At 36.6% G+C, this 23,568-nt stretch overlaps 2 protein-coding genes across 2 annotated transcripts; both read right to left on the reverse strand.

Moving 5' to 3' along the window:
• Positions 1-1,467: 1,467 nt before the first annotated feature.
• On the reverse strand, positions 1,468-5,471 carry LOC112512620 (protein PALE CRESS, chloroplastic). Its single transcript, XM_025118673.1, has 7 exons — positions 5,344-5,471; positions 5,141-5,220; positions 3,964-4,158; positions 2,924-3,010; positions 2,586-2,636; positions 1,989-2,168; positions 1,468-1,791 (listed from the first exon to the last, which is right to left on the reverse strand). Exons 1-7 carry the CDS (start codon positions 5,447-5,449, stop codon positions 1,555-1,557), a joined length of 936 nt encoding a protein of 311 aa, XP_024974441.1. The 5' UTR covers positions 5,450-5,471; the 3' UTR covers positions 1,468-1,554.
• An 830-nt stretch (positions 5,472-6,301) lies between these two features.
• Positions 6,302-20,086, reverse strand: LOC112512031 (mediator of RNA polymerase II transcription subunit 33A-like). The gene is made up of 12 exons (XM_025117817.1): positions 19,679-20,086; positions 18,358-18,468; positions 17,291-17,635; positions 16,303-16,622; positions 15,503-15,594; positions 14,771-15,137; positions 13,562-13,772; positions 11,633-11,747; positions 11,386-11,547; positions 9,734-10,391; positions 8,524-8,730; positions 6,302-7,592 (listed from the first exon to the last, which is right to left on the reverse strand). The coding sequence occupies exons 1-12, from the start codon at positions 19,981-19,983 to the stop codon at positions 6,472-6,474; spliced, it is 4,014 nt and encodes a 1,337-aa protein (XP_024973585.1). The 5' UTR covers positions 19,984-20,086; the 3' UTR covers positions 6,302-6,471.
• Between the last annotated feature and the right edge of the window lie 3,482 nt (positions 20,087-23,568).

A 23,568-nucleotide genomic window follows, 5' to 3' on the forward strand; every position in this document is an offset into this window, starting at 1 on the left:
AAAAATTGTATGTACAAATAACGTGCTTTAACTTGATTCTTATTTTGGGTAGCGTACTTTCAAAACATCCATTATAAWACCTAAGATGTAAAATTTTAAACATTTAACCCAGGTAACCGGTTATCATGCTGATGTGGCGAATAATGTGGTATCCAACTCAGTATTATTTGCTGACATGAATATCTTAGTCTAACCGGTTAATGCTTCAACCGGTTACTTGGATACTTAAGTGTTTAAAACTTTTTCATGCAATTTGTCTTATTATATATTATATAAAAAAGTTTATTATACTGATACACGATGGTTTTCATTTTAAAAGCTTATAAAATTGTGATAATCTTGAAAATCATTATGCTTTTTCACATGGTTTTTTTTTTATTTATCAAAGTTTGGATTTAATGTATTGATTAACATATATTTATTTCACAATATAAATATTTGTTTGTGAAACAAAATATGCAACTAAAAACTTTCCACATTGAGAAGCGAATACATACGGAATAAATACATGGTGAAAAACAAATATATATTAAATTCCAGACTTAAATGGAAAAAACCATGTAAAACAACACCTTACGATAATAGTTATCATAATACACGGGRTTCTCAAATGATTAACCCACTGTATATAAAATATATTAAACTTCATATTTATATATATAAGACAAGGGTTGGATTCACATGAGACCAGCCTGTTTTCGTGAGACTCGTGAGACAATTTTTTTTTACACTTGAAACTTCACAGCAAAATGCTATGAAGTTCAAAGAAAACCAATTTCATAGCAAAAACACTGTGAAGGTTACTTTCACAGTGCTTTACTGTGAAGTTTCAAGTGTAAAAAACGGTCTTATAAGTCTCACGAAAACATGCTGTTTTCACATGATCTAAGTCTATAAGACAAACTAAAATATAAATTTAGACACTTTTGAGGGAGTAATATTTTGCCTAAGAGGCTGTTTGGCAGTTGTTGAATGGTTTAGTGCAGGATGATTAAGTGGTCGGAATGATTAAAAAGCTCTCATGATATAATGCAAAATAAAATATAATTRTTTGGTAATTGTTTACAATGAAATTAGGGCGCTGAATGATTAAGGGAGACCACTGATACAAAATCATTTACATGGTTTTAGAACCATTAATTGGCAGATTTTTTTTTTGTCAAACAAGATTCACCTCTTAATGATTCAGATACCGCCTTTTAATAAAACTATTAAGAGGTAAACAAACAACCTCTAAGTTTAGCCATCACCAAAAAAAAAAAATGGCAAGTTAAGATTTACAACCATCTGAAGACGTACTTTTTGTTTGTATGTTTTACAAACACAATAAAAAAAAAAAAAAAAAGGTTTCATTGTTGTGAAACAAATACATATAAAACAACATATTGTGACACAAATATATGTTAATTAATACCCAAATCCTAACCTCAGATAAAAAAATTATCATATAAAATAACACATGATGCACAAATACTCTCGTAATTTTATGGGTACTCAGATGATTATCCCCTAAAATTAATAAATAAAAAAAACACTATTAGTGCACATATGAAGCTACCATCTCAGTTTAATGGCAAGATCTAAAAGAGCTTCAACTTGGCGAACCACCTTCTTCTTCTCCTGTTGTTTTAACCTATTTGCAACCGATTCTGGATCGAAAGCTTCGACCATCGATCCTTCGGTTTCTGCAGGTCGAACTTCTTTAAGCAACTCATCGACCTCTCTTATGAAATCGATCCTTAAAAGAAGATCATCTGCTTCCATTGCCGGTCTAACTAGCGGCCCATGGTGCTGAAATCACAGCAAAAAAAAATGGTTGATGCATTTATTTAAAAACCACACCAAACGAGCCCCGTATATCCCATCTGGAGGTGGGATGTATGCAGAGGTGACCTCTATCTCGAAGAGTAAAGCAGTTGTTTCCGATAAGACCCGAGCTTGTGAATGTGAACTGATGCCGATATTTCTATGTGAAATTTTGGATGTACCTTATCAAGATCGAACCCTGCGGGCACCAAGAGACTAAACGGATCTTCTCGTGGGAAGGTTTTGATCATGCATTTTTTACAAGCCTTGAGCCACCCTTCATCATCAAATCCGTCGTGCATGATTAAAAGCTCGTTGAGTAGTCTCATCGCCGGACTAGCTTGCTTCTTCAAGATCTCCGTCTGAAATAAAGGAGACCGTTGAATAGGATGCGTTTGGTATGCAGAACAGTAAAATACAGAACAGGACAAGACAAGACAAGACGATACAAGACAGGATCGTATAGGAGGCCAAGACAATAACCTGTTGTCCCACATTTGGTGCGACAATTAGACTAAGACCGGACAAGACATAGTGGGACAAAAATGCATTTTTTTCCCAATCCCATCAAAATAAGTGGGATGGTCAAGCTTGATAAATTACTAAATTACCCCTGTCAAATTAAAACCCTAAAACCTTCTACAATTCATTCTTTCACCCGTCTGCTTCACTCTCATTTGTCCAGTCCAGTCCTATCCGCATACCAAATGCAGTAACGAATAATTGCCACATCCGACATAAAATCTACACGAGTTAACAACATGAGGAACTTAATATACCTCGACTCGCCTGTATATAAGATCTAAACTTCGAATTGCATCTTTTTCTTCCTGCAAAATCGAGGAAAATGGTATAAATTAGAGCTCTAATTACTAATTCGATCGTAAGTCGTTTGCAAGAATGATCTTATTCACTTTTTAATTAACTAAATGACAATTTTACCCTTAATAATAGATGGAGAAATGATCTTATCCATCTCGTAATTAAGAGTAGAATTGGAAAGCATAATCTTGCTTCTGAAACTCAAGACTTATACTCGTACAAACTAAAATAGAAACGTGTACAGTTATTTTGGGACGGAGGGAGTAAAACGGAAGATATTGATACGGTAGCATACATCACGGCGAGCAAGGTCAAGACGAGTCCAAATGACCATGAGAACAAGTTCATTCAATTCACCTTTCTCGGCAGCTTCCTCGATTTTCTGTAAACAAGAAAACGTGAAAGCTTTATATCGAACTAATTTTTTACTCGAAATCGCAACTCGGGAATATGGAAAACACATAAAAAGAGGCATATGTCTTTTTTACAGGTTTAAATGGTACCATTTTCACGAAAACGCGAGAACACCTGAAACAGGCAACCCTCACATGGTGCTACAAAGACGATGGAGTCTTAGTCGCGGACCAAGTCGCTAGCACACCATTTCATCCCCGTTCAGTATCACATGTGATGGTTGTCTATTTCAAGTGTTCTTGTGTTTTTGTAAAATGATACCGTTCTCGTTTGAACCTGCACCTCGTTATGAACTCGAACGTGGTTAAAAAGTGATATCTTTTAGGATAGTTTTTAAGTCGACCGGTAATTTTAGGACAACGTTAGCTCCATACGTTGTGACTTGTGAGGATACGTGGAACCTAAGCAGATTACTCTCTAAAAGAGCCCTTAAGAGATAAAAGAGGTTCTCCAATGTATATTGGGGATAAATGGTCCAAATCTAGCTGATGTGGGACTCCAACACAATCAGAAGATCATGGATTTAATTAAAATCTCATTTAAAGTTCTATACCTAAATATCTCTAAAGCGGTCTCTCTGGATTAATCTGTCTGAATAGATTGGGTAGGTTTTTGTCTGGGAAGATTTTTTCATAGATGGAAGGCCCTAGTTTTTTAATTGGGATGGATAGGTTTGAAAAAAACTTGGCTTTCTGCATAAAACTCCCCCCTAGAAGCTTACTGAATAAGCCACTTTCTATATCATTAAGCCACTACCAAACAGTGATATTATATATATATATATGATCGAATAAGCTGTGAAACTTATTAAGCTCTTTAACCTGCTAACAAACAGGCCCTAAATATGGGATCGTTTTCGTTCTACTAACTTCAGATCAAATATATTTCTTACATGAACAAAAGAGGAAGCAACCAATTTACCTCTTCAATTTCTTCGGCAGATTTGATAAAACTGGACACCAATTTTTTTGCTTTAAAAACCTCTTCTTGAGGATAACCCTTCAACAGCATAGCAATTTCACGATACTCATCAACTTTTCTATCTTCTTCCTCGTCTTCTTCTTGTCGTAATCGCTCCAGCTCTTTTGTCTTTTCTCGTTGACGCGCTTGCCATTCCTGAAACAACACATCAAAAAGATCAAACCTCCCAAAAAGACCATTTGGAACAATGCTAGCAGCACCCCTGAACCCCGACTGAAATCTGGTGATTACTTTGTTTCTACTTGTTGATTTCACGATTCATTCGTGCTTCCGAATTCAGTTTCTGGTGTTGGGTAATTGATTTCATAATGTGATGGAAAACACTCGAACATGTTAGGGTTTTCTTTCGTATTTGGACTTCCTAATCCTTGGTCCTGACCATGTGTGGATCTCAAATCCACCAAATTTTCTGCCAAATGATGAACTGCAGAACAGAACCCATTAAAGATAAGCTGAAATCTTGATGAATTTGAAGAAATCAGCATACATAAAACCTTCTTGCTATAACCCCAGATGAGAGAAACAAGAAATACAGCTTTTAAAATACCAAAAAGAACCCCATAAAAAATGTGGCAAATTTCAAGAAATCAGCAGACATGAATTCTTCTAGCTTAACCTCAGATGATAGAAAATTAGAGACAAGAAATACACTTTCCTAAATACCAAAAACCCCCATCAAAATATGCTAAAATTGTGGCAAATTTCAAGAAATCAGCAGACATGAAGATAAGCTAAAAATACCAAAAAAAAACCCCATCAAGATAAGCTAAAAATGTAGCGAATTTCAAGAAATCAGCAGACATGAAACCTTCAAATGAGATGAGAGAGCAACAGCACTTCTAAATATACCAAAAAAACCCATCAAAATAAGCTAAAATTGTGGCGAATTTGAAGAAATCAGCATACATGAAACCTTCTCGCCATAACCCCAAATGAGAGAAACAATAATCCCTTTTCGGAACACCAAAAAACCCATAAAAATAAGCTAAAATTGTGGCGAATTTGAAGAAATCAGCAGACATGAAACCTTCTCAGATGAGAGAAACAAGCAATACACTTATAAAAACACCAAAAAACCCATAAAAATAAGCTAAAATTATGGCGAATTTGATCTTACATCATCATGATACTCGATAGGAAGCTCGGATAAGAGTTCATCTTCTGTCTTCTTGCTCCTACACACAACTGGAAGCAAACCTATATATATATATATATACATACATACATATATATACATATACATTCAAGCAAAGGACGATTATATTCAAAAAATCGTATTGAAAATCACTGAAAATATATAGAGAAGTGATGGATGGTTACATGGGTATTTGGGAATACAAAGATTTGATGAAGTTGAGAAGGTTGAGAGGGTGGTGATGGAAGGAAGAACCGGCAGCAGTCCAAACCCAAACACTTGTGCCTGCATTTTTTCAGGGGTACAACTACAAGCTATCAAATGCTTGATTGCGAATTTATAATTTATGTAGTTCCTCTCTTCCAATATTTAATTCTTTTAAATTATTTATTTAAGTTTGTTGTAAAATAATTATTTATTTTTATAGATAAATAGTTATAATTTAATTTTAAAACTGTTTATTTTACTAAAATTAAATTAATTATAAAATATAATGATTGTTTTTATAAAAGTTAATTACGTTAGAATAAGGGATTCAATCCAAAACAAAAATGAAACCACGGTGATGATATTTGTAATTAGTTTGTTTGGGGTACTAGTACCAAGATCGAGTTCTAGAAAACCGGACCCTTATTTTAACAGTCGGAACAATAACAATGAAAATGGCACATTCCTTAGTGAGATTATACGAGCAAATGCCGAAACCGAAACATGTTATAGATAAAAAGTAAACAAYGTTTTTCATCTTGTGGTTTGTTAAAAATTGTTATCTCCACAAGTAGGAGAACTGTACTAACTTACATGCCGGTTAATATATCAATTCTTGATGAAAATGGAGTTTTACGAATTCTTCTTGGAATCGGAAGATCATCTTCATCCACGTGCCTTTAAAGTTACGGTTTTCATCCCTATCATTTACAACTAATGTTGTTTTCATCCTATCGTTGACAATTCATGTTGTTTTCGTCTTATCTTTTACAATTCGTTATTTTCGTCCCTCGTAAATAATGAGAACCCACTAACGAATTTAGTCTCAAGAACGAAAAAACAATAAATTGTAAACCATAAAGACAAAAAACACATATTTTCAAAAGCACAAGGATAAAAATCGTATTTTTTTTAACAAATCATAAGGACTAAAAACGTAATTTACTCATAGATGCATCATAATAACCAATTGCTGTAATGAATTCCATTTTCCGCTTTTGAGGTTTATTTTTTAGGGTGCATCAGACTAACCTTTTGAGGTTGCTTGTCAAGATTTTGAAGAGACAAAATGAGTTATGTACAAAACGCCTAAATGGTAAATAGAATCACATCGAAGATTCTACGATAAATTCAGCAGCTGCACCCATTGCACCGACCCCGGAAATTCCGAGCAGCGCCATCGCTAATTCCTCCTCATCCCACTTTTGTAACCCTTTACTCACACTCCGCAACACATCCACATTGACCTCACGGGCCCACATCGGCATACACGAAACCATCAAGCTAATGAACCCACAAACGTAAGCCCTCCATGTTGCTTTCTTACAACCGAGTGTAATCTTGCCGTCGAGCGCCCGAGCCATGAACTCGAGGTGGGCCCCGAGGATGAGCGGACGCTTGGTGGATGCTGACAAAGCGGAGTCGACACCCCAAGCGAACGCGCCGGAAAGAATGGTGAAGTATGCGAGAGCGTAGCCTTTGAGCATCCCAATCATCCCACCTGAACTGCCTTTGGTTGGGTCCGACTGGTGGACCGATATGAACCATGAGGGTAATGTTTCCTTGATCAGGGTTTGGATTAGGTTTAACCCACCGGTGATCCAAACCAACGATGCACCCAGGGTGGCGGCTAGCTTGATCCGAGTCATGGCTACAGAAAGAGAAACCTCACCATATCTCATGATCATCCCGGTTCTCGGGTTTTTCAGTTTTTCGATCGGTACACTGGTAGATACGATATCTTTGACGGAATGCATCAATAACGAGACGATTTCTTCGGTCATGAACATGACGTCTCTGACGCTATGATGGACTCGCAAGTAGAGGAGTCCCGGAGCCACCGGCGCGATCCCGCCGGAACAGTGGGACCCAAAACCGTGACCGAGAAGATTACCGACTCCACCGATATTTGAAACGATGGGAGAAGAGTTTAGACCAAGAGTTGATTGGAAGCAGGCTCGGAGAAGTTGGACTATGGCATCGTTGTTGTGGTGGAACACGGTTCGGGATGCGGAGAAAACAAGATAGTCGGTCCATCGTTTGGCCTTTTGAGCCCATAGAGCGGCTATGATGGCCATGCATGGCCATGGACAACCTGTACCGAGGGTGCTTAACGCTGGGCCCGCGAGGTTCAGTACCGCTTCGGAGACTCGATCGACTTTGTAGGTTATCGTGAGACTTACTAGGGCCGCAAGAGGCAAAGGAAGAGTAGCTGGAGAGGTCCCGCCTGCAAGTTCTTTTTCACATCAGTTAACAGGCTAAAAAATAATCTTTGTTACACAATTAAAAAGGCATGCAGTTTTAGAAATATGTAATTATTACACTTTCTAATTAACTAAATGACAATTTCGTCCCATGGTTTGCAACTCGGTGGTGTTCTCGTCCCTGAGCGTTTGAGATGAACAAGGGCCGGGCCTTTCAGCCCGTTCAGTGAGCAAAAATGGCCCAGTATTACCAACCCACAAAGGGTTGTGAGGTCTGTCCGTCTGTGCATGGAAGGGGCCACTCCCCTTTATTTTAGTAGGTGCCAGTCTTCTTCATCTGGCCCGCATTGGCAGGCTTTGGGGTCGAAAAAGGTCCAGAACGGGCTCTTCAGGCTGGGCTTAACCAGGGTTTCCGGGCTTTTTCAGGTCGGGGTTTTCGAACCAAGCCTAGGCCCAGGATTGCCCCTAAAACTTCGTCCTGATCAGGCTTTCAGGCCTGGACTGGACCAGGACTCTTTCAGTTTGGGCCTGGGCTGGGCTTTGGAGTTGAAAAAGATCCCGGTCGGGATTTTTCAGGCTGGGCTTAACCAGGGTTTTCCGGGCTTTCAGGTCGGGCTTTTTGGACCGGGACTAGGCCCAGGCCTGCCCCTAAAATTTCGTCCTGATCAGGATTTCAGGCCTGGCCAGGCTCAATAGGCCAGGACTCTTTCATTTTGGGCTCGGTCCAGGCTCGAGCTTTTTTGTGCATCTCTATTGACTGTAAGTGGTTTACCGTTAAGCATGGGGAACGAAAACAACAATGAATTGTAAACAACATGGACATAAAAACACAATGAATCGTAAACCACAGGGACAAAATCGTAATTTCAAAAGCACAGGGACGGAAAAACGTAGTTTAAACTCGAACAAGAGATAAATATAAACACTAGACAAGTAATTTCCAACAAATCAAACCTGCAGAAAGACTGGGAACGTCGACTCCAGTTGCAGCCAATATTTTATTTATAGTTTTCTCGACCATGGACAAGTTCGTGGCCGGACTTGGCCAATCGGTTCCRTTCATCGAAGCAGGCTTCCAGAGACCTCTTGTCGTTTCAGCCGAAAGGTAGCTTACGATAGTTGCCATAGAAGCAGGAAGAAAGTCCGCAAGATCTTTGAGTCCTGCGGTAAATTCACGAAAAATTAAATTCAACATGATATCAGTATTAGAATATACTCCCACCGTCCACAAATAAATCTCCGTACACAGCTTTATAAAGTGTAATTATACCACTTTTTAATTAACTAAATGACAATTTTACCCTTAATAAAAGATGGAGTAATAAATTTCTCTATCTCATAATTATATGGGTATTTGGAAATTCGGAACTTAGGGACTATTTGGTTTGTTTTTCATTAAAACCTGTATGAATTGGGAAGGTTTTTGTTTGGGAGTGCCTTTTCATAGATCAAAGGAGCATGTTCTTTTTACTGGGAGGGTTCGTGAGGTAAAAACTTGGTTTTCTGCATAAAGCTCCCCCTAGAAGCTTACTGAATAAGCCATTTTCTATATCATTAAGCCGCTACCAGATAGTCATGTATAGCTGACCGAATAACCTGTAAGTCCATTAAGCTGCTAACAAAAAGTCCCTTACTTTGAAAAGTGGACACTTATTTTGAGACAAATTAAAATAGAAATATGGACATTTATTTTGGGACGGAAGAAGTAAAAACAGGGCAGGGAGAGGATCATCATCAATGGTGGGAGGGGGGAGACGGTAAGGGGTGACAGTGAACACTTGAATGATATAAAAAAGATATAGCATTGGCAATTGTAGACCGCTTTCTAGTAGGGTCTGTTAGAAGCTTAATGAGCTTAATGGGAATTATAGCTTATTCAGTCAGCTATACATGGTTGTTTAGTAGTGGCTTAATGATATAGAATGTGACCTATTCAGTAAGCTTCTAGAAGGGGGGGGAGCTTTATGCAGAAAGCCAAGTTATTTCCAAACTTGTCCCTCCTAATTAAAAAAACACGCTCCTTCCATCTATAAAAAAAACCCTCCTAAACAAAAATCTTCTCAATCCATACAGACAAATTAATTCACACAGACAACTTTAACGGAGAACCAACCAAACTGCCCCAAAGAATTAAACGTCGATGAATTAAGCATTGGAAAGTAACCAGTAGTGAGTTCACGGGGAGACAATCTTCCATGGGCACATGCTGTTAATGCAGCATCGAGCGCAAATGGAACAGCTTCAAGAATATCCCAAGCAGGAAGTTTAAGACGAAGAGTGTAGTCCTCAGATCCGGATGAATCGCTACTTCCAGATGTTGAAGGATTCAAGGATTGGCAACCAATATTCGTTCTTCTAAACATCATATTCAAAAGGGCATCACAGATCTCGTACACCGGTGTTCCATGTTTAAGATCAGAGAGAGTCGAAGCAATGCACGCTTGATGCTGTTGGTACCAAAGTTTCAGTTTCGGAAAAGAATCCAAGAAAACGGGACGTACGGATGACGGATCACAATGCCTTAGAAACCTCTTACGTTTCTTTTGGGATTTAAGCAAATTTCCGCATGATGTTAATTGGGAATTGMGTGCCAGCAAGAGGAATTCGGGTGTTAGTTGAGACCCGACAGGAGTTACGTCTTTCATCGCATGCTCATGAGGTGGTTGATCAAACCTCCATAATTTCAACAGAAGAGTAAAGGCATTTGAGAAGACAGCAAGAGGGCATAAATGTTCCCCGGTTGGAAGAGGCCAAGAAACCGTGGGTGAGCATGATCCGAAGGCCTCACATATGGGCATCAAGACACCAGCAAGCTGTGGAACCTGGAAATAATATATATATATATATATATATATATATATATACGTGTATATATATTAGCACCATACATACTGGTAGTTTTAGACTCACCATATTACAAGGAGAATCTACATCTCTCTTTTTTTAAATATATAGTAGAGTAAATTACGTTTTTCATCCCTGAGGTTTGTTAAAAATTGCGATTTTCATCCTTTATGGTTCAGATATTGCGATTTTCATCCCTATGGTTTGTAATTCATTGATATTTTAGTCCTTCTAATTAACAATTTATCGTTGTTTCGGTTCTTGTGATTTATAATTCTTTACTGTTTTGGTCCCTTGTACTTAAAGGTAGGAATTAGTCCAGGGACGAAAATAGCAATAACTGCAAACCATAAGAACGAAAATCTCAATTTCTAAATCACAGGGACAGAAATCGTAAATCACTATATACGTTATATATATAGGGCAAATACTCAAGCACACTCCAGATCTTTGGTGAGGTTTGAACAATGTCCACGGAGGCCAGGCTCTACCAGTAACCCGGATACTATCAGGGCAATGGTCCTTGGTGCATGTCTCCCATTTTTGATGTGATTCTTAGGGGGTGTTTGGTTGGTTTTCCATTAACCCTGTATGGTAAAGGTTTGTCTGTGTGGATTAATTTGTCTGTATAGATTGGAAAGGTTTTTGTTTGGGAGGGTTTTTTCATAGATAGAAGCGTGTTTTTTAATTGAGAGGGGCAGGTTTGGCAAAAACTTGGCTTTCTGCATAAAGCCCCCCCCTAGAAGCTTACTGAATAAGCCACTTTCTATATCATTAAGCCACTACCAAACAGTCATGTATAGCTGACCAAATAAGCTGTGAGGCCCATTAAGCTCATTAAGCCACTAACAAATAGGCCCTAAGACATTATCTTGACACATGCTTAACATGTTTTCTTGTAAATCTGTTGACCTTATCCAAATAATTTGCATAAAAATCATAAACAGAGAGCACAAACTGAAGTCTACTTACCAAGCCATGTAAAGAAAAAATCTGAACGCAATCGATAGATGTTATCCCAACAAGAAGGACATTTAGAAGGGGAGCAGAAGCTATCAAATGACTCTCACTCCCACTATAATCTCGGGGAACCGGAGGTGAAAGCAGCTTAATGATGAAAAATCCAGTATGTTCCTGCAAACACAGCCCACAAAGGGTTCAGATTTGCAGATGATGAGCATTTGAATACGGAAATTCATATTAAGAAGCAACATTTCACCTGAATATTCCAACCACGAGTTAATGACGCTCCACACAGAATAGTAGCAGCAAAGATCTTCTCAGCGTTTGAGCCATCGGTTGCAATTCCAAATATTTTTTCAATTTCAGCTAAGCTTCCATCAAATCCAAGAGCTTAAATTCAGTTGCCATAATCATACTGATAAATTTGAGAAAATAATAACGATGATAAAGCATCTGATACACCTGACTTCAAGTAAAGGGCCTGTTTGTTAGCAGCTTAATGAGTTTAATGAGACTCAACTTATTTGGTCAGCTATATATGACTGTTTGGTAGTGGCTTAATGATATAGAAAGTGGCTTGCTTATTCAACAAGCTTATAGAGGGAGCTTTATGCAGAAAGCCAAAAAGTTCCAAACCTCCCCCTCCCATCTAAAGAGTAAAGAGCACGTTCTATACATCTATGAAAAAATACCCTCCCAAACAAAAACCTTCAAAATCCGTACAGACGGCTTTATCCATACAGGACGCACAACTCAAGAACAGTCATGGGACAGGAACTTCAACACTATCACTTTTAATTATTTAGATGCCTAACCAAATAATATTCAGCCATACAGATTCTAACGCATTTGGATGGTAGTGATGTGTACTAATTATGGACCATTTAGAATAATTTCCAACCGTCTGCATATTGTAGGCCAATAATGGATCAATATGGTATCACAGGGTAGTACAGCTCTTCACTAATAACAAGGGATTACGTAACAGGCACACTGGATCTATGCACATAATTCAGTTGGCTAGTGTAATAACTCGTCCCACATTGATAGAAAATGGGATTTGCGAGTTCCTTATACGCCTCAAGTTGGGGGCTACAAATAGCTTCCATCATGGTTTTAAGTTGGATTTGAAGTTTAGGCCAGCCTGTAGCTTTGGGGTGTTACATATGGAATCAGGCCAATCCTTGAACCATCGGGATGATGGGGCAAACCTCATCGGGTATAATGAGTCCTCAAAGGGGGGTGTTTGTAACATTAACATCGTCGATTACAAAGAGGAAGATTCTGGGCAGGCCAAAGGAGGACGTCAGGAATTTCAGTTGTATGGATAAAGTTGTATGTATGGATTAACTTGGGAGGGTTTTTTCCTAGATGAAAGGAGTGTTTTTTTTAATTGGGAATGAGAGGTTTGGGAAAAACTTGGCTTTCTACATAAAGACCCCCCTAGAAGCTTACTGAACACTTTCGCGACTGCCAAATAGTCATGTATAGCTAATCGAATAAGTTGCGAGTTTCATTAAGCTGCTAACAAACAGGCCCTTAGTCTCCCATTGATGGTTCTCCTAAAAAAGCTAACCTAACCACCAGCTGTCTGATGAAAGTGAAAACTTATGGCAGGAAGAGGTTATCATCAAACCCCTAACAGAAATAGACCCACACAGTGAGGACTTTATAGTTCAGGATTGATCAGGGGTGGACCCACTCTATTGGATACGGTGGCACGGGACACCACTTTGTTCCTCCGTTGTAGTGTAAAAAATTATAGGGTCGTCAAAGGTGCCACAATATCAATTTGTTGTGTGCCACCGCATATATTTTAAAACTACAATGATGACACACAAGTTTTCCTTAGTAGAGCTGGTTTGCACACCTTTTCTCCCACCCAGACCCAAGTTCGAATCCCATTATGATCATTTTCTTGGTTTTTTTAGCTTTTAATTTCAATTTTATTATGTTTATGAAAAAAATTGCAACAAAAGACTTGAACACAAGACCTCACATATGAAAAACAATGAACTAACCAACTGGCCAATGATGATTTTATGAAAAAAAAATCTAGGTCCACCTCTGAGGCTGATGCCATGATTCGAACCCATGACTTTCGGTTCAAAAACTCCATCCATGGTTATTACTGTTACTTTCCCGCAAAGGAGTCAAGACTTGGAAATCACCATTACAAGCATACCTTGAAGCTGGAGTTGAAACCAAAGCATGCACCATTGGAGGACTTAAAGGGGACCCGTTCATCAACGATGACCAGCCAGGCATCTGGCTAGCAACGGTGTGAGGTATTTGGTTGGCGTGTCCCTTGACATAGCCGGGCCATAGATATGCCGATGTGTCTAATAGATGTCTTGCAACACAAGCCTCCACAATCAGATGTCTCAGGTCTCCGGCTGCAAACAATAAATAAAAAGTAGCTCAATGTCGACACGATGTTCAAACAATCAATAGAGTTGGGTTCACGTGAAACCAACCTATTTTCGTGAGACCCATGAGACCATCGTGACTGTTGTCATAGTCAACAAGGTCAAAATAACACTAAAACTTCACAGCAAAACATTGTGAATGTACGTAAAACACCTAAACTTCACAGCAAAAACACTGTGAAGTTTACCTTCATGGTGTTTTGCTGAGAAGGTTCAGTGTTATTTATGTGGTCCCCCAAGTCTCATGAAAACGATCGGGTCTCACATGATCCCAAAAAACTGAGACGCGGCAAAATATATTTTAGGAAAGAATAATTTGAGAAAAATTCTGAAAGACATTTAAAAAATCATGCAAATCTACCCAAAATGATGCCTAGTCATCTTATAGTAGAACTTTCCCGAAATCATTGGGTCTTATTCGCTGCTTCACATCCCTTCTCTTTGAATCTTAAGGCTTGTTTGTTAGCAGCCTAATGAGGTTAATTAGACTTGCAGCTTATTGGGTCGGCTATATTTAACTGTTTGGTAGTGTCTTAATGATATAGAAAGTATCTTATTTAGTAATTCTATCTATGAAAAGCCAAGTTTTTTTCAAACTTGTCCCTCCCAATTAAAAGCACGCTCTTTCTATCTATGAAAAAACTCTCCCAAACAAAAACTTTTTCAATCTATTCAAAACAGACTAATCCACGCAGACAACTTTATCTATACAAGACTTAATGGAAAAATAACCAAACCCCTTAGTGTATCCTCTTAATTGGATTAGTCTTTAGGATCAAGAACTTGTAACATTTGACTGATGATCTTTCATGCAAAATCCTATACATTATTTGTAAATAAAATTGGGTGAAGATATCATGCCCATTATCAACAAGCACCATTTTTTGGGGAAAGAAACATGTAATAAGATAACGACCTCAAAAATCTAAAAGAAAATGTATGCAAGACGAAAGAGATTTACGCACAACAATTGACGGGCATGTCATTCAAGCTTATATTGTCAAGGTAACCACTTCCAACTCCTAGACCCGAGAAAAACATAATCGCTTTGGCAGCTGCTTGATTTGCTAAAGAAGTTACAGATGGTGGTGGGATCAATAAGCCTTCATAATCACCCAATTGTTGTAGGCTGGAAACTAGGCTCTTACGACAGTTCCCAAGAACCCGTGTTTCGCTCCGGAAATGCATGTGACTCTGCTCGTGCTCATCTTCCTCAAAATGAGCACTCTCCTCTTCATCAATAATACTGACAATTGCAAGGGTTGTTGTACATAATAGCAGGCATAAACATGTATCGAGACGAGGTATTGGGCCCTCAACGGCATCTCCTTCCTAAGAAAATCAAAGCGTCGTTGATGTTTTTAGGGGTAAAATGTTGATTCCATTTATTTTCAAGACGAAGGATCGTGTGAGAATATTAGTTAAGGTGAGAAGTGTAAAATGGGATTTGGACCCTTGATCACTTTTAATCCCAAAACAACCATGAATTGTGCTTTAGAAGGGAATTGATCTAGTGTATCTCATTAGTGTTGATCTAGTGCTTCTCTTCAATTAGGATTGATCCAAGGGTGGAGATCTCTTCTTACTTTTCTCACCATAACTTTCATTCTCACTGGAACTCAATCCTTATTTTTAATCAGATAAACGATTCACCTATGTTAACATTAATATGGATAATTTGTATACATGTTTTTTACCCTTTCAACAAGCCGTAAAGCTGCAATCCATAAACCAAGAAATGCATCCTGCCAGGAAGCCTGACTGATTGCTTGATGGGCTTTCAGTAGACCTATAATAAGAACTGATCTGTTTAGAGGATAGATACAAATGATGTCTATGTGTTAAACTTGCACTATCACATAGGGGTGTTCATCTAAACCGCACAAATCGCCCACACCGCACCGCATCTCAAAGGGCGGTTTAGAACTTCATCGGTGCGGTTCGCAGTTTGCATTTTTACCAAACCGCACTATGCAGTGCGGTTTGTGGTTTTGACTTATCAAAGCACGGTTCAAAATGGACCACACTCATGTTCTCTATGTATATAAATTATAGTCCAATAATCCATTACGCTCTTTAGGCTTTAATCAACATTCACGACACGATTTCACCATTTTTTTCAATTTTGTGTTGATCTGCGACTTCTGCCTTCTGCCTTAAGTTACTTTCAAGTCTCAACAATTAGTTCGAAGTTAATCTTTTTACTTCTTAGACTATTTATAATATATGTAATATGTATTTGGAAGTCGGACATGTTGAAACTTTATATTTTTATGGACCACGGTCACGTTGTCGTTGATTTTATAATATTGTATTGTAGGCGTAATGTGTGTTAGTTACAAACTGCATAAAATGCGGTGCGGTTTTTTGTGGTTTGAGGTGTATGTGGCGCGGTTTGCGAAAATGCTCAACCCACATATGCAGTGAGGTTTGCGGTTTTGCCCCAAAGCGCACCACGAGCACCCCTACAGTATCATGATATCAAAGTTGATTGTACCAGCAAGAGTTTCAGCTGCACTTGTGGTAGCCACCACAGATCCCACCATGGTGTCTTCAAGGAACAGATCAATTGGAAGCCAAATAGCTGAGCGACTAGCACCATGACTTGGACCTGTAGACGATACAAGTGATCCAGAAGCCATTAATGCATGGAACTGTTGCAATGATATTGATTTGCATTCCTGTGACAGTAACACACAGCTATCTGATGTTAACTGCAAAAGAGCCTCAGGGGTAATATCTTTGGAATTTCTCAAAGATATTGAGTTTGCAGCCAGCAGTCTCAAATTATAAATGAAAGATCCCCAATGTATGGGCCTAGAAGGAGAAATTAGTAAAGCAGAATTAGATATGAAGCAATCAAATTTCAAATCGGAGATGATCAAAGTTGATCATGTACAGGAAAGAGAACAAATCTGACAGATATGAACATGATAAGATATATATAGAGAGAGAGGGAGGTTGAGGTTCAGGGGAGAACCCCCAAAAAAAATGAAAAACTGAGAAACATCTGCTAACCATTCATCCGGACGATATGCACATGTGCATACAAGTAACTGAAGCTTTTTTTTGGTTTTTATGCGCATGTGCATACCGGACAAATTGCTTACATACTTGTATGCACATGTGCGTACCATCCAAATGAGAATGTTTACCAGRGTGTTCTTCAGTTTTTCCCTTTTTGCGGTTTCCCCTTAAACCTGACCCTACGTATATATAAGGACGTTCAGGGGAAACCCCAGAAAATGAAAAATCGAGGAACACCCTGGTAAACCGTTCATTTGGGTATTTAAAGTTGTTATTCGGGTTTTATGCACGTGTGCATGTTATGCACATGTGCATACCAGACAAATTGCTTACAAATTATTTGTATATGCATACCATCCAGATGAACAGTTACCAGGATGTTCCTTAGTTTTTCATTTTTTTTGTGGTTTTCCCCTGAACCTGATCCTATATATATAAAAACATCTTCGGGCACTCACATATTTCGATATGCCAAGCACAGGATCCTGGAAGTTACTTTGTGTCGGTAAAGTTCTCCAATGATCTCAATGGCCAATGTGGTATTTGTTTTGTACAATCTGTCATGGCGATCAATTTGCTTTTTTCCAATATTATGGTCATCAATTTCCATCTCTTGTGATTTAATTGGCCACATAGACTTCTTCTCAGGTACAAGTTCCAACAAGCCTTCATCATCTAGTGATGCATCAAGCAACTGCCACACTATTGCGAAAATAAATTCAACTAGTAGAAGCCCAGGTTCACCAGAAAAAATGCCAAATTTCTCAGAGAGGTGAAGAACATCATCTATAGATTCCATGATTCTGCAATTGCATTGTTAAGATATGTCAAGTTTTGCTATTGTCCAAATAAACCCAACTGATGCCAAATGTAATTCTCAAACTATACAAGCTCAAATAATACAAAATGTTAGCTACCGTGTGTGTCAAACATATGTAATTTTTATATGAGACGCAATAGGTCCGCAACATAGTGAGATTCCCTTAGATCATAGGTTTGTAACCAAGGGCGGAGCCAAGAATTTTGTCAAGGGTGGTCCTCTCTCTCTCTCTCTCTCTCTMTMTATATATATATATATAKAGAGAGAGAGAGAGAGAGGACAAATCAAACACAAATCATGCAAAGTTACAAACCATACAAACAAATCTCAACCGCCCATTTAGTTTGAAAAATATCCGATTTCATAAATACACGATTGTTTCCTAATATAAAGCGTTGATCACAATTAATGAAATCTAATCATCTTCTATAAATATTCAAATGATAATAAATGAACCTTCATCATTTCCATATATATTTTTAATTGATTGGTTTGCATGGTCTTTATTTAACTTGTCATATATATATATAGGAGGATTCATATACAAACCATAACAAACACTTATATTAAGAAACAATCGAGATATAAATTTGGCTAATAATCATGATTCATTTGTTATACTCGAGATATTTATGGAAGATGATAAGGTTCATTGATTATGATCATGACATTACAGTAAAGCCTGAAAGGGCATAAGAATCTTACTTGCGGTACTTTGGATCATGAACTTCGGAAGCTAATGAAAAAATGTGTCTTTTGAGAAGCTCTAGATAGAGCCTGTAGGCAGTAGGTTGGCTTCTTCGATTCGGGATTACACTACAACAATTTAACAATTTAAAATTAACTGAATGAACATCGACCAAAGATATAATTTAAAAAAAAAACTGTACACCAAAATCCTACTCAACAACATCAACTCTGAACAACTAAACATTTTTTTCGTAAGTTTTCTATCTCTTATTTATGCATCAATTTCATTTAGTATAGCTTCACTGGTTTTTGCCAATGTTCTACAGCGACTTGTAGCTTACAATACGCGATTTCAGAACATTCAGTGCGATTCTCATGTTCTGGTGGACTGTTCGGTACATTTGATCTGATTCTCCTAGATACTATACCATATGATGCATCACTCCTAATTTCCTTAGGCAGGTTTGGAGATATGTGCATATATATAGAGGTGGTTTCGTTCACAAACCCAACCATTAATACAAACCATACAAACAAATGTCAACTGATTATATAGTCTACTAAATATATTGTTTACTAATATAAAGCATTGATCATAATAAATGAACTCTGATAATTTTCCATAAATATCAAAATCATAAAAATAAACTTTCATCATTTCTATAAATATCTCAATTAATTGGCTTATATAGTTAGTATTAATGGTTGAGTTTGTGAAAGATGTAATTATCTCATTTACTTAATGATCACATTCATTTATTATCTCATTTACTTTGTTTAAACTTCCTTAATTTATCTCATTCAATTTCAGGTTTCACGCATGAATTTTGGTTAAAAAAATTGGAACAACCAATATATTACATTATAAACTTTAAACAAAAAAATCATTGTTTCAACTATGAATTTTGTTAAAAGAAATTGGAACAACCAATACTATATTATTAACTTTAAAGAAAAATCATTGTTTCACATGTGAACTTCTTGGTTTCACCTGATGAACTTCGGGAGAAAAAAAAAATAGGAACGATCAAAGTTCATAGATGACACGACTGTATGAACTTTTAAACAGACACCATATAAAACATGATTATCTCACAAAAAAAAAATGAAAAACAAAAACAAACACCATGTCAAACGAAGTTCCCGTTGGGCAATTCAAGATGAAAAGACAGAGCGCGACTGTTGATTATCTTCCAAAAATAAAACAATTTATTTCAAAATTGCCGTACTATTAACTTTAATAAATGATTGTACCTATACATACATACATACATACATATATACAGTGAAAGTAATCATCGTCGACCTAATCAGATTGCGTAAATTGAAATGAAACCTGTTGGACAAAAGAGCGAGAACGAGCATTGGCGGAGCGATTCTAAGAGCGATCGCTTTTTCTAGAAACTTCCAGGCAGTTGGAACATTATTAGACCAACAAATATGATAAACGAGAAACTCAGCAACCTCCGTCGACGGCATCGAGATTCCGGCCGACGATAATCTAGATGAGAGCTGAACCGCCCAAATCAACGGATCAGTTCCTTTAATTTGAGCAGACTTCGTCATTTCCACCACGCCATCCCATAATCCGATGGTCGGCGGTGGCGGCTGCGTGGCAATCGACGGTAAGGTCACCGTCATAGTGTAGTCTGTAACAGAGCTAGGGTTTTCTACCAACCAAAACCTCCATGAAAGAATTTTTGTTGGCGATTTTCACACAGTGAGAAGAGAAAAGAGTGAGAGAGAGCAACGTCTCCTTTTTTGTTATTGGGGGGCAAACGAAGACTATTGAAATTTAGGAGCACCTGGAGTCAGCACAAATGGGCGGGCAACCGGGCAGATTTTTATTGACCGAACAAATGTACAGTTTTGGTCCTTGTGGTTTTATGATTTTACATAATTCGTCCCTGAACTTCTTTAATTACAAAAAAGAACTTGTAGTATCAGTTTTGCTATGGAGATGGTTGTCGTTCCCTAACATTGTTAAGAACTTCTGTTAAATAAAGGACATTTTAGTCATTTCATAATTTCTAAGAATCTTTGATTGTTGAAAACTTGAAATTAGCTTCGGTCTTGGTTTCTTCGTTGTTTTTAGTGTCTCGTTTTTAGCTTTTGTGTTTGGTTTTTGCCTCCCCGTTGAGTGTTGGCCTATTCTGCTTTTTTCCCTCGTTCTGTTTCGTGTTTAGTTTGCGTTTTTGGTGGTTTTGTTCCGCCTCTTTGCAGATTTTTTTCATGTTTTTTCTGTACTCTTGTGTGTTTTGCTTTTAATAAAATTTCCTACTGGTCATACAAAAAAATGATGGTAAATGGAAAACATAAAATACAGGGATCATTTCAGTCAAAAGATCTGCTAGAGGCGGCGTACACAAATACGTTGAAGTCGAAATGAGGATGATGTACAATGGTAGAGACAAAACCGTCCTTCTTCATTTTATTTCGGTCCCGATCCAAATTCCTCAAATCTCTCTTTTAAGGAGCGTCGACTGATGGATTTTTGACTTAAATTTGGTTTGCGACAATTGTGAACGAATCTATATTTGGTTTTCTACATGGTGAATCAATAAAATTAATACCACAAGGTTATACATGGTTTTCTACATGGTGTTAAGGGAGAGGGACCAAATCCATGATAAAATCGATACCACGATATTATTTTTTATAATAAATGAAGTTTAGGGATGAATTCCAATAAAGATATAAAACCACAAGGACCAAAAGTGTAATTTACTCTATTGTTTACTTTTTGTACCTTTTAGTGGTTTTTGGATTATTAAATAATTTATTTACCATACTATGTGTATATTAGATTATTGATGTAGTTTAGGTATGAAAAGTACAAATATATAATACAATAAGTTGTTTTTTATCAATTAAAATAATTTTTATACAAAAATATTATTAATATAGCAATAAATACAGTAATAACCACAAGGGTTGCCTGATTAGCTTGAGTTTAGCTTCAAATGTCAAAAGTATCAGGAGGTTTCAAGTTCAAATCCAAGGAGAAATAAAAATCCTCTTGTGGTCATGGAGGTTCAAATGCAGTGACTTCGGGCTATCTGCAAAGCAGGTGGGCGTTCTGTGATTAATCGGCTCGCATAGCGGGTTGGATATCCAGGTTAATCAGGAAAAAAAAATACAGTAGATAGTTTACTATTGTAACACCTCAAATTCCAAAGCAGAACAAATTGATCCAATAACTTTAATTACAACTTAAAATCATGATCGCCCACTTGAGGACTTATCATGCCTGATGAGGTTCGTCCCACCATCCTGATAACACAAATATGAGTTATTATACCATTTGTAACACCGCAAAAACCTCAAAGTAACAGGCTGACTCAATAACTCTGATTCCTACTTAAAATCAGTGTAGAGGTTATTGATAGCTCACAAATTTCATTTTCTATCTATATCAGACGAGTTATTACAAATATAACGTGTGTAAAACTAATTATTTGACACTTAAATAATCAAATAATTACAACTAGAATAATCTTGTCTAACACAACATAAAATAAGTTATTTATTAGATAAGAACATCACATGTTATGATTATTAAAGTCGTGTGGCGGGTTTTTTAATAAACGTATCCGTCTAACGACTTTGTTTATTAAAAAAAGGAATTTGGTGTACGGGGGCTTGTTTTGGTTCTAGTCCATCTCTCTAACGATTCTAATCATTTGACTATTAAGTATCTATCTATGTCCATAAGAATAGTTTGGTCATTTTACAATTTTAAAATGTGAAGTGACAAGAACGTGAGAGTCGATGACATGCATTTTTTATTGGGCAAATTGTATGAAAAAATAACGTATTTTAACTTGATTTATATTTTGGGTAACRAACTTTTAAAACTTTCATTTTGGTACATAAAATGTAAAGTTTTAAATATTTAAGTATTCAGAGGTAACCGGTTGAAAACTAATTTTAGATAAAAAAAAAAGATTAATTTTAGATTTAAAAGAACGTTGAGCCGCAATCACATTCTCGTATGACGATGAAAACAACGAGTTGGAAGGTGTGTTTTCTCGTATGAATATAAATTGTTTGTTGATTCTAGAAGTTATGCATCGTTGGAGCTCAAGTGTACCAGACATTCAAGTACTTACAAAAACTGGTCCACACTACGATCACCAAATTCAAATATGTTAGGACGAGGGATCATATCGTTCAAACGTATAAAAGACGGGTCTAATTCATTAATGTGATAAAATCATCTCTAATACATTCTCGAAAATAAAGATTTTGGGGATTTTTACTTCAACAGACATCCAAAAACCTTATCTAAAACGAAGAGAATATGAAAGAGAGTATAAAATTATCTGAATTTGAAGATTTATCTGAAAATGATTACTTATGAGAGAGAAATGTTTTTTATTCATTCTACTGATGAAATTACTTGAAATTAGATGTTTATGAGAAAGAAATAATATTTTATTAGTTATATAAAATATTTTGATAATATAATTAACTATGTAATAATTAAATAAAGAATTTATTAAGAATAAAGTTAAAATTTTCTAAATATTTTAATTTTAATTTATTTAATTTAAAAAATATGTTAAAAATACACTAATAGTAATAGAAAGTGACATCTATTTTTTTTGCTCTCAAGAGCTTCTAGAAGAAATCTTATCGCATTTATTGCTAGCCCAATTGCCAATTGCATTTATTGCTAGCCTAATTGCCGAGTGATTTTAGTGAAAAATGATTAAATAATAATAATGGTTAAGAGATTTTCATGATATAATGAAAAATAAAATATAATTATTTGATAATTGTTTATAATAAAATTAAGGTACTAAATATTTTAAAAAATCTAAGATACAAAATCATTCATATGATTTTATCTATACTATCTTATTAAGCAAATTTAATAAAAGTCTTAAAGTCTTAAAATACTAAATGACCAAAATACCTTTTATACTCATTTTTTCATTTTTTTCACCCCCTCCTCTCCTCACATACACTCACCCCCTCACAACCGATTTTTTTTAAATTATAATTTTAAATTTACACTTTATACCCATATAATTAATTAATTAATTTACTTTACGTTATTTACTTTTAAATGTTTCATTTTAAACCTTTATCAAATTAACATACATAATCGTATATCAATTAGAACATGTTTAAAAAATACATTTTTATTTTAACAAGTTACACCATTATAATCGTCTCGTTAATACCTTCGAAATGAGTTCAATATTGAATAGTTTTTTT

The sequence above is a fragment of the Cynara cardunculus genome (genome assembly GCF_001531365.2).
Source record: "Cynara cardunculus var. scolymus isolate 2C chromosome LG 5, CcrdV1, whole genome shotgun sequence".
Classification (NCBI taxonomy): domain Eukaryota; kingdom Viridiplantae; phylum Streptophyta; class Magnoliopsida; order Asterales; family Asteraceae; genus Cynara; species Cynara cardunculus.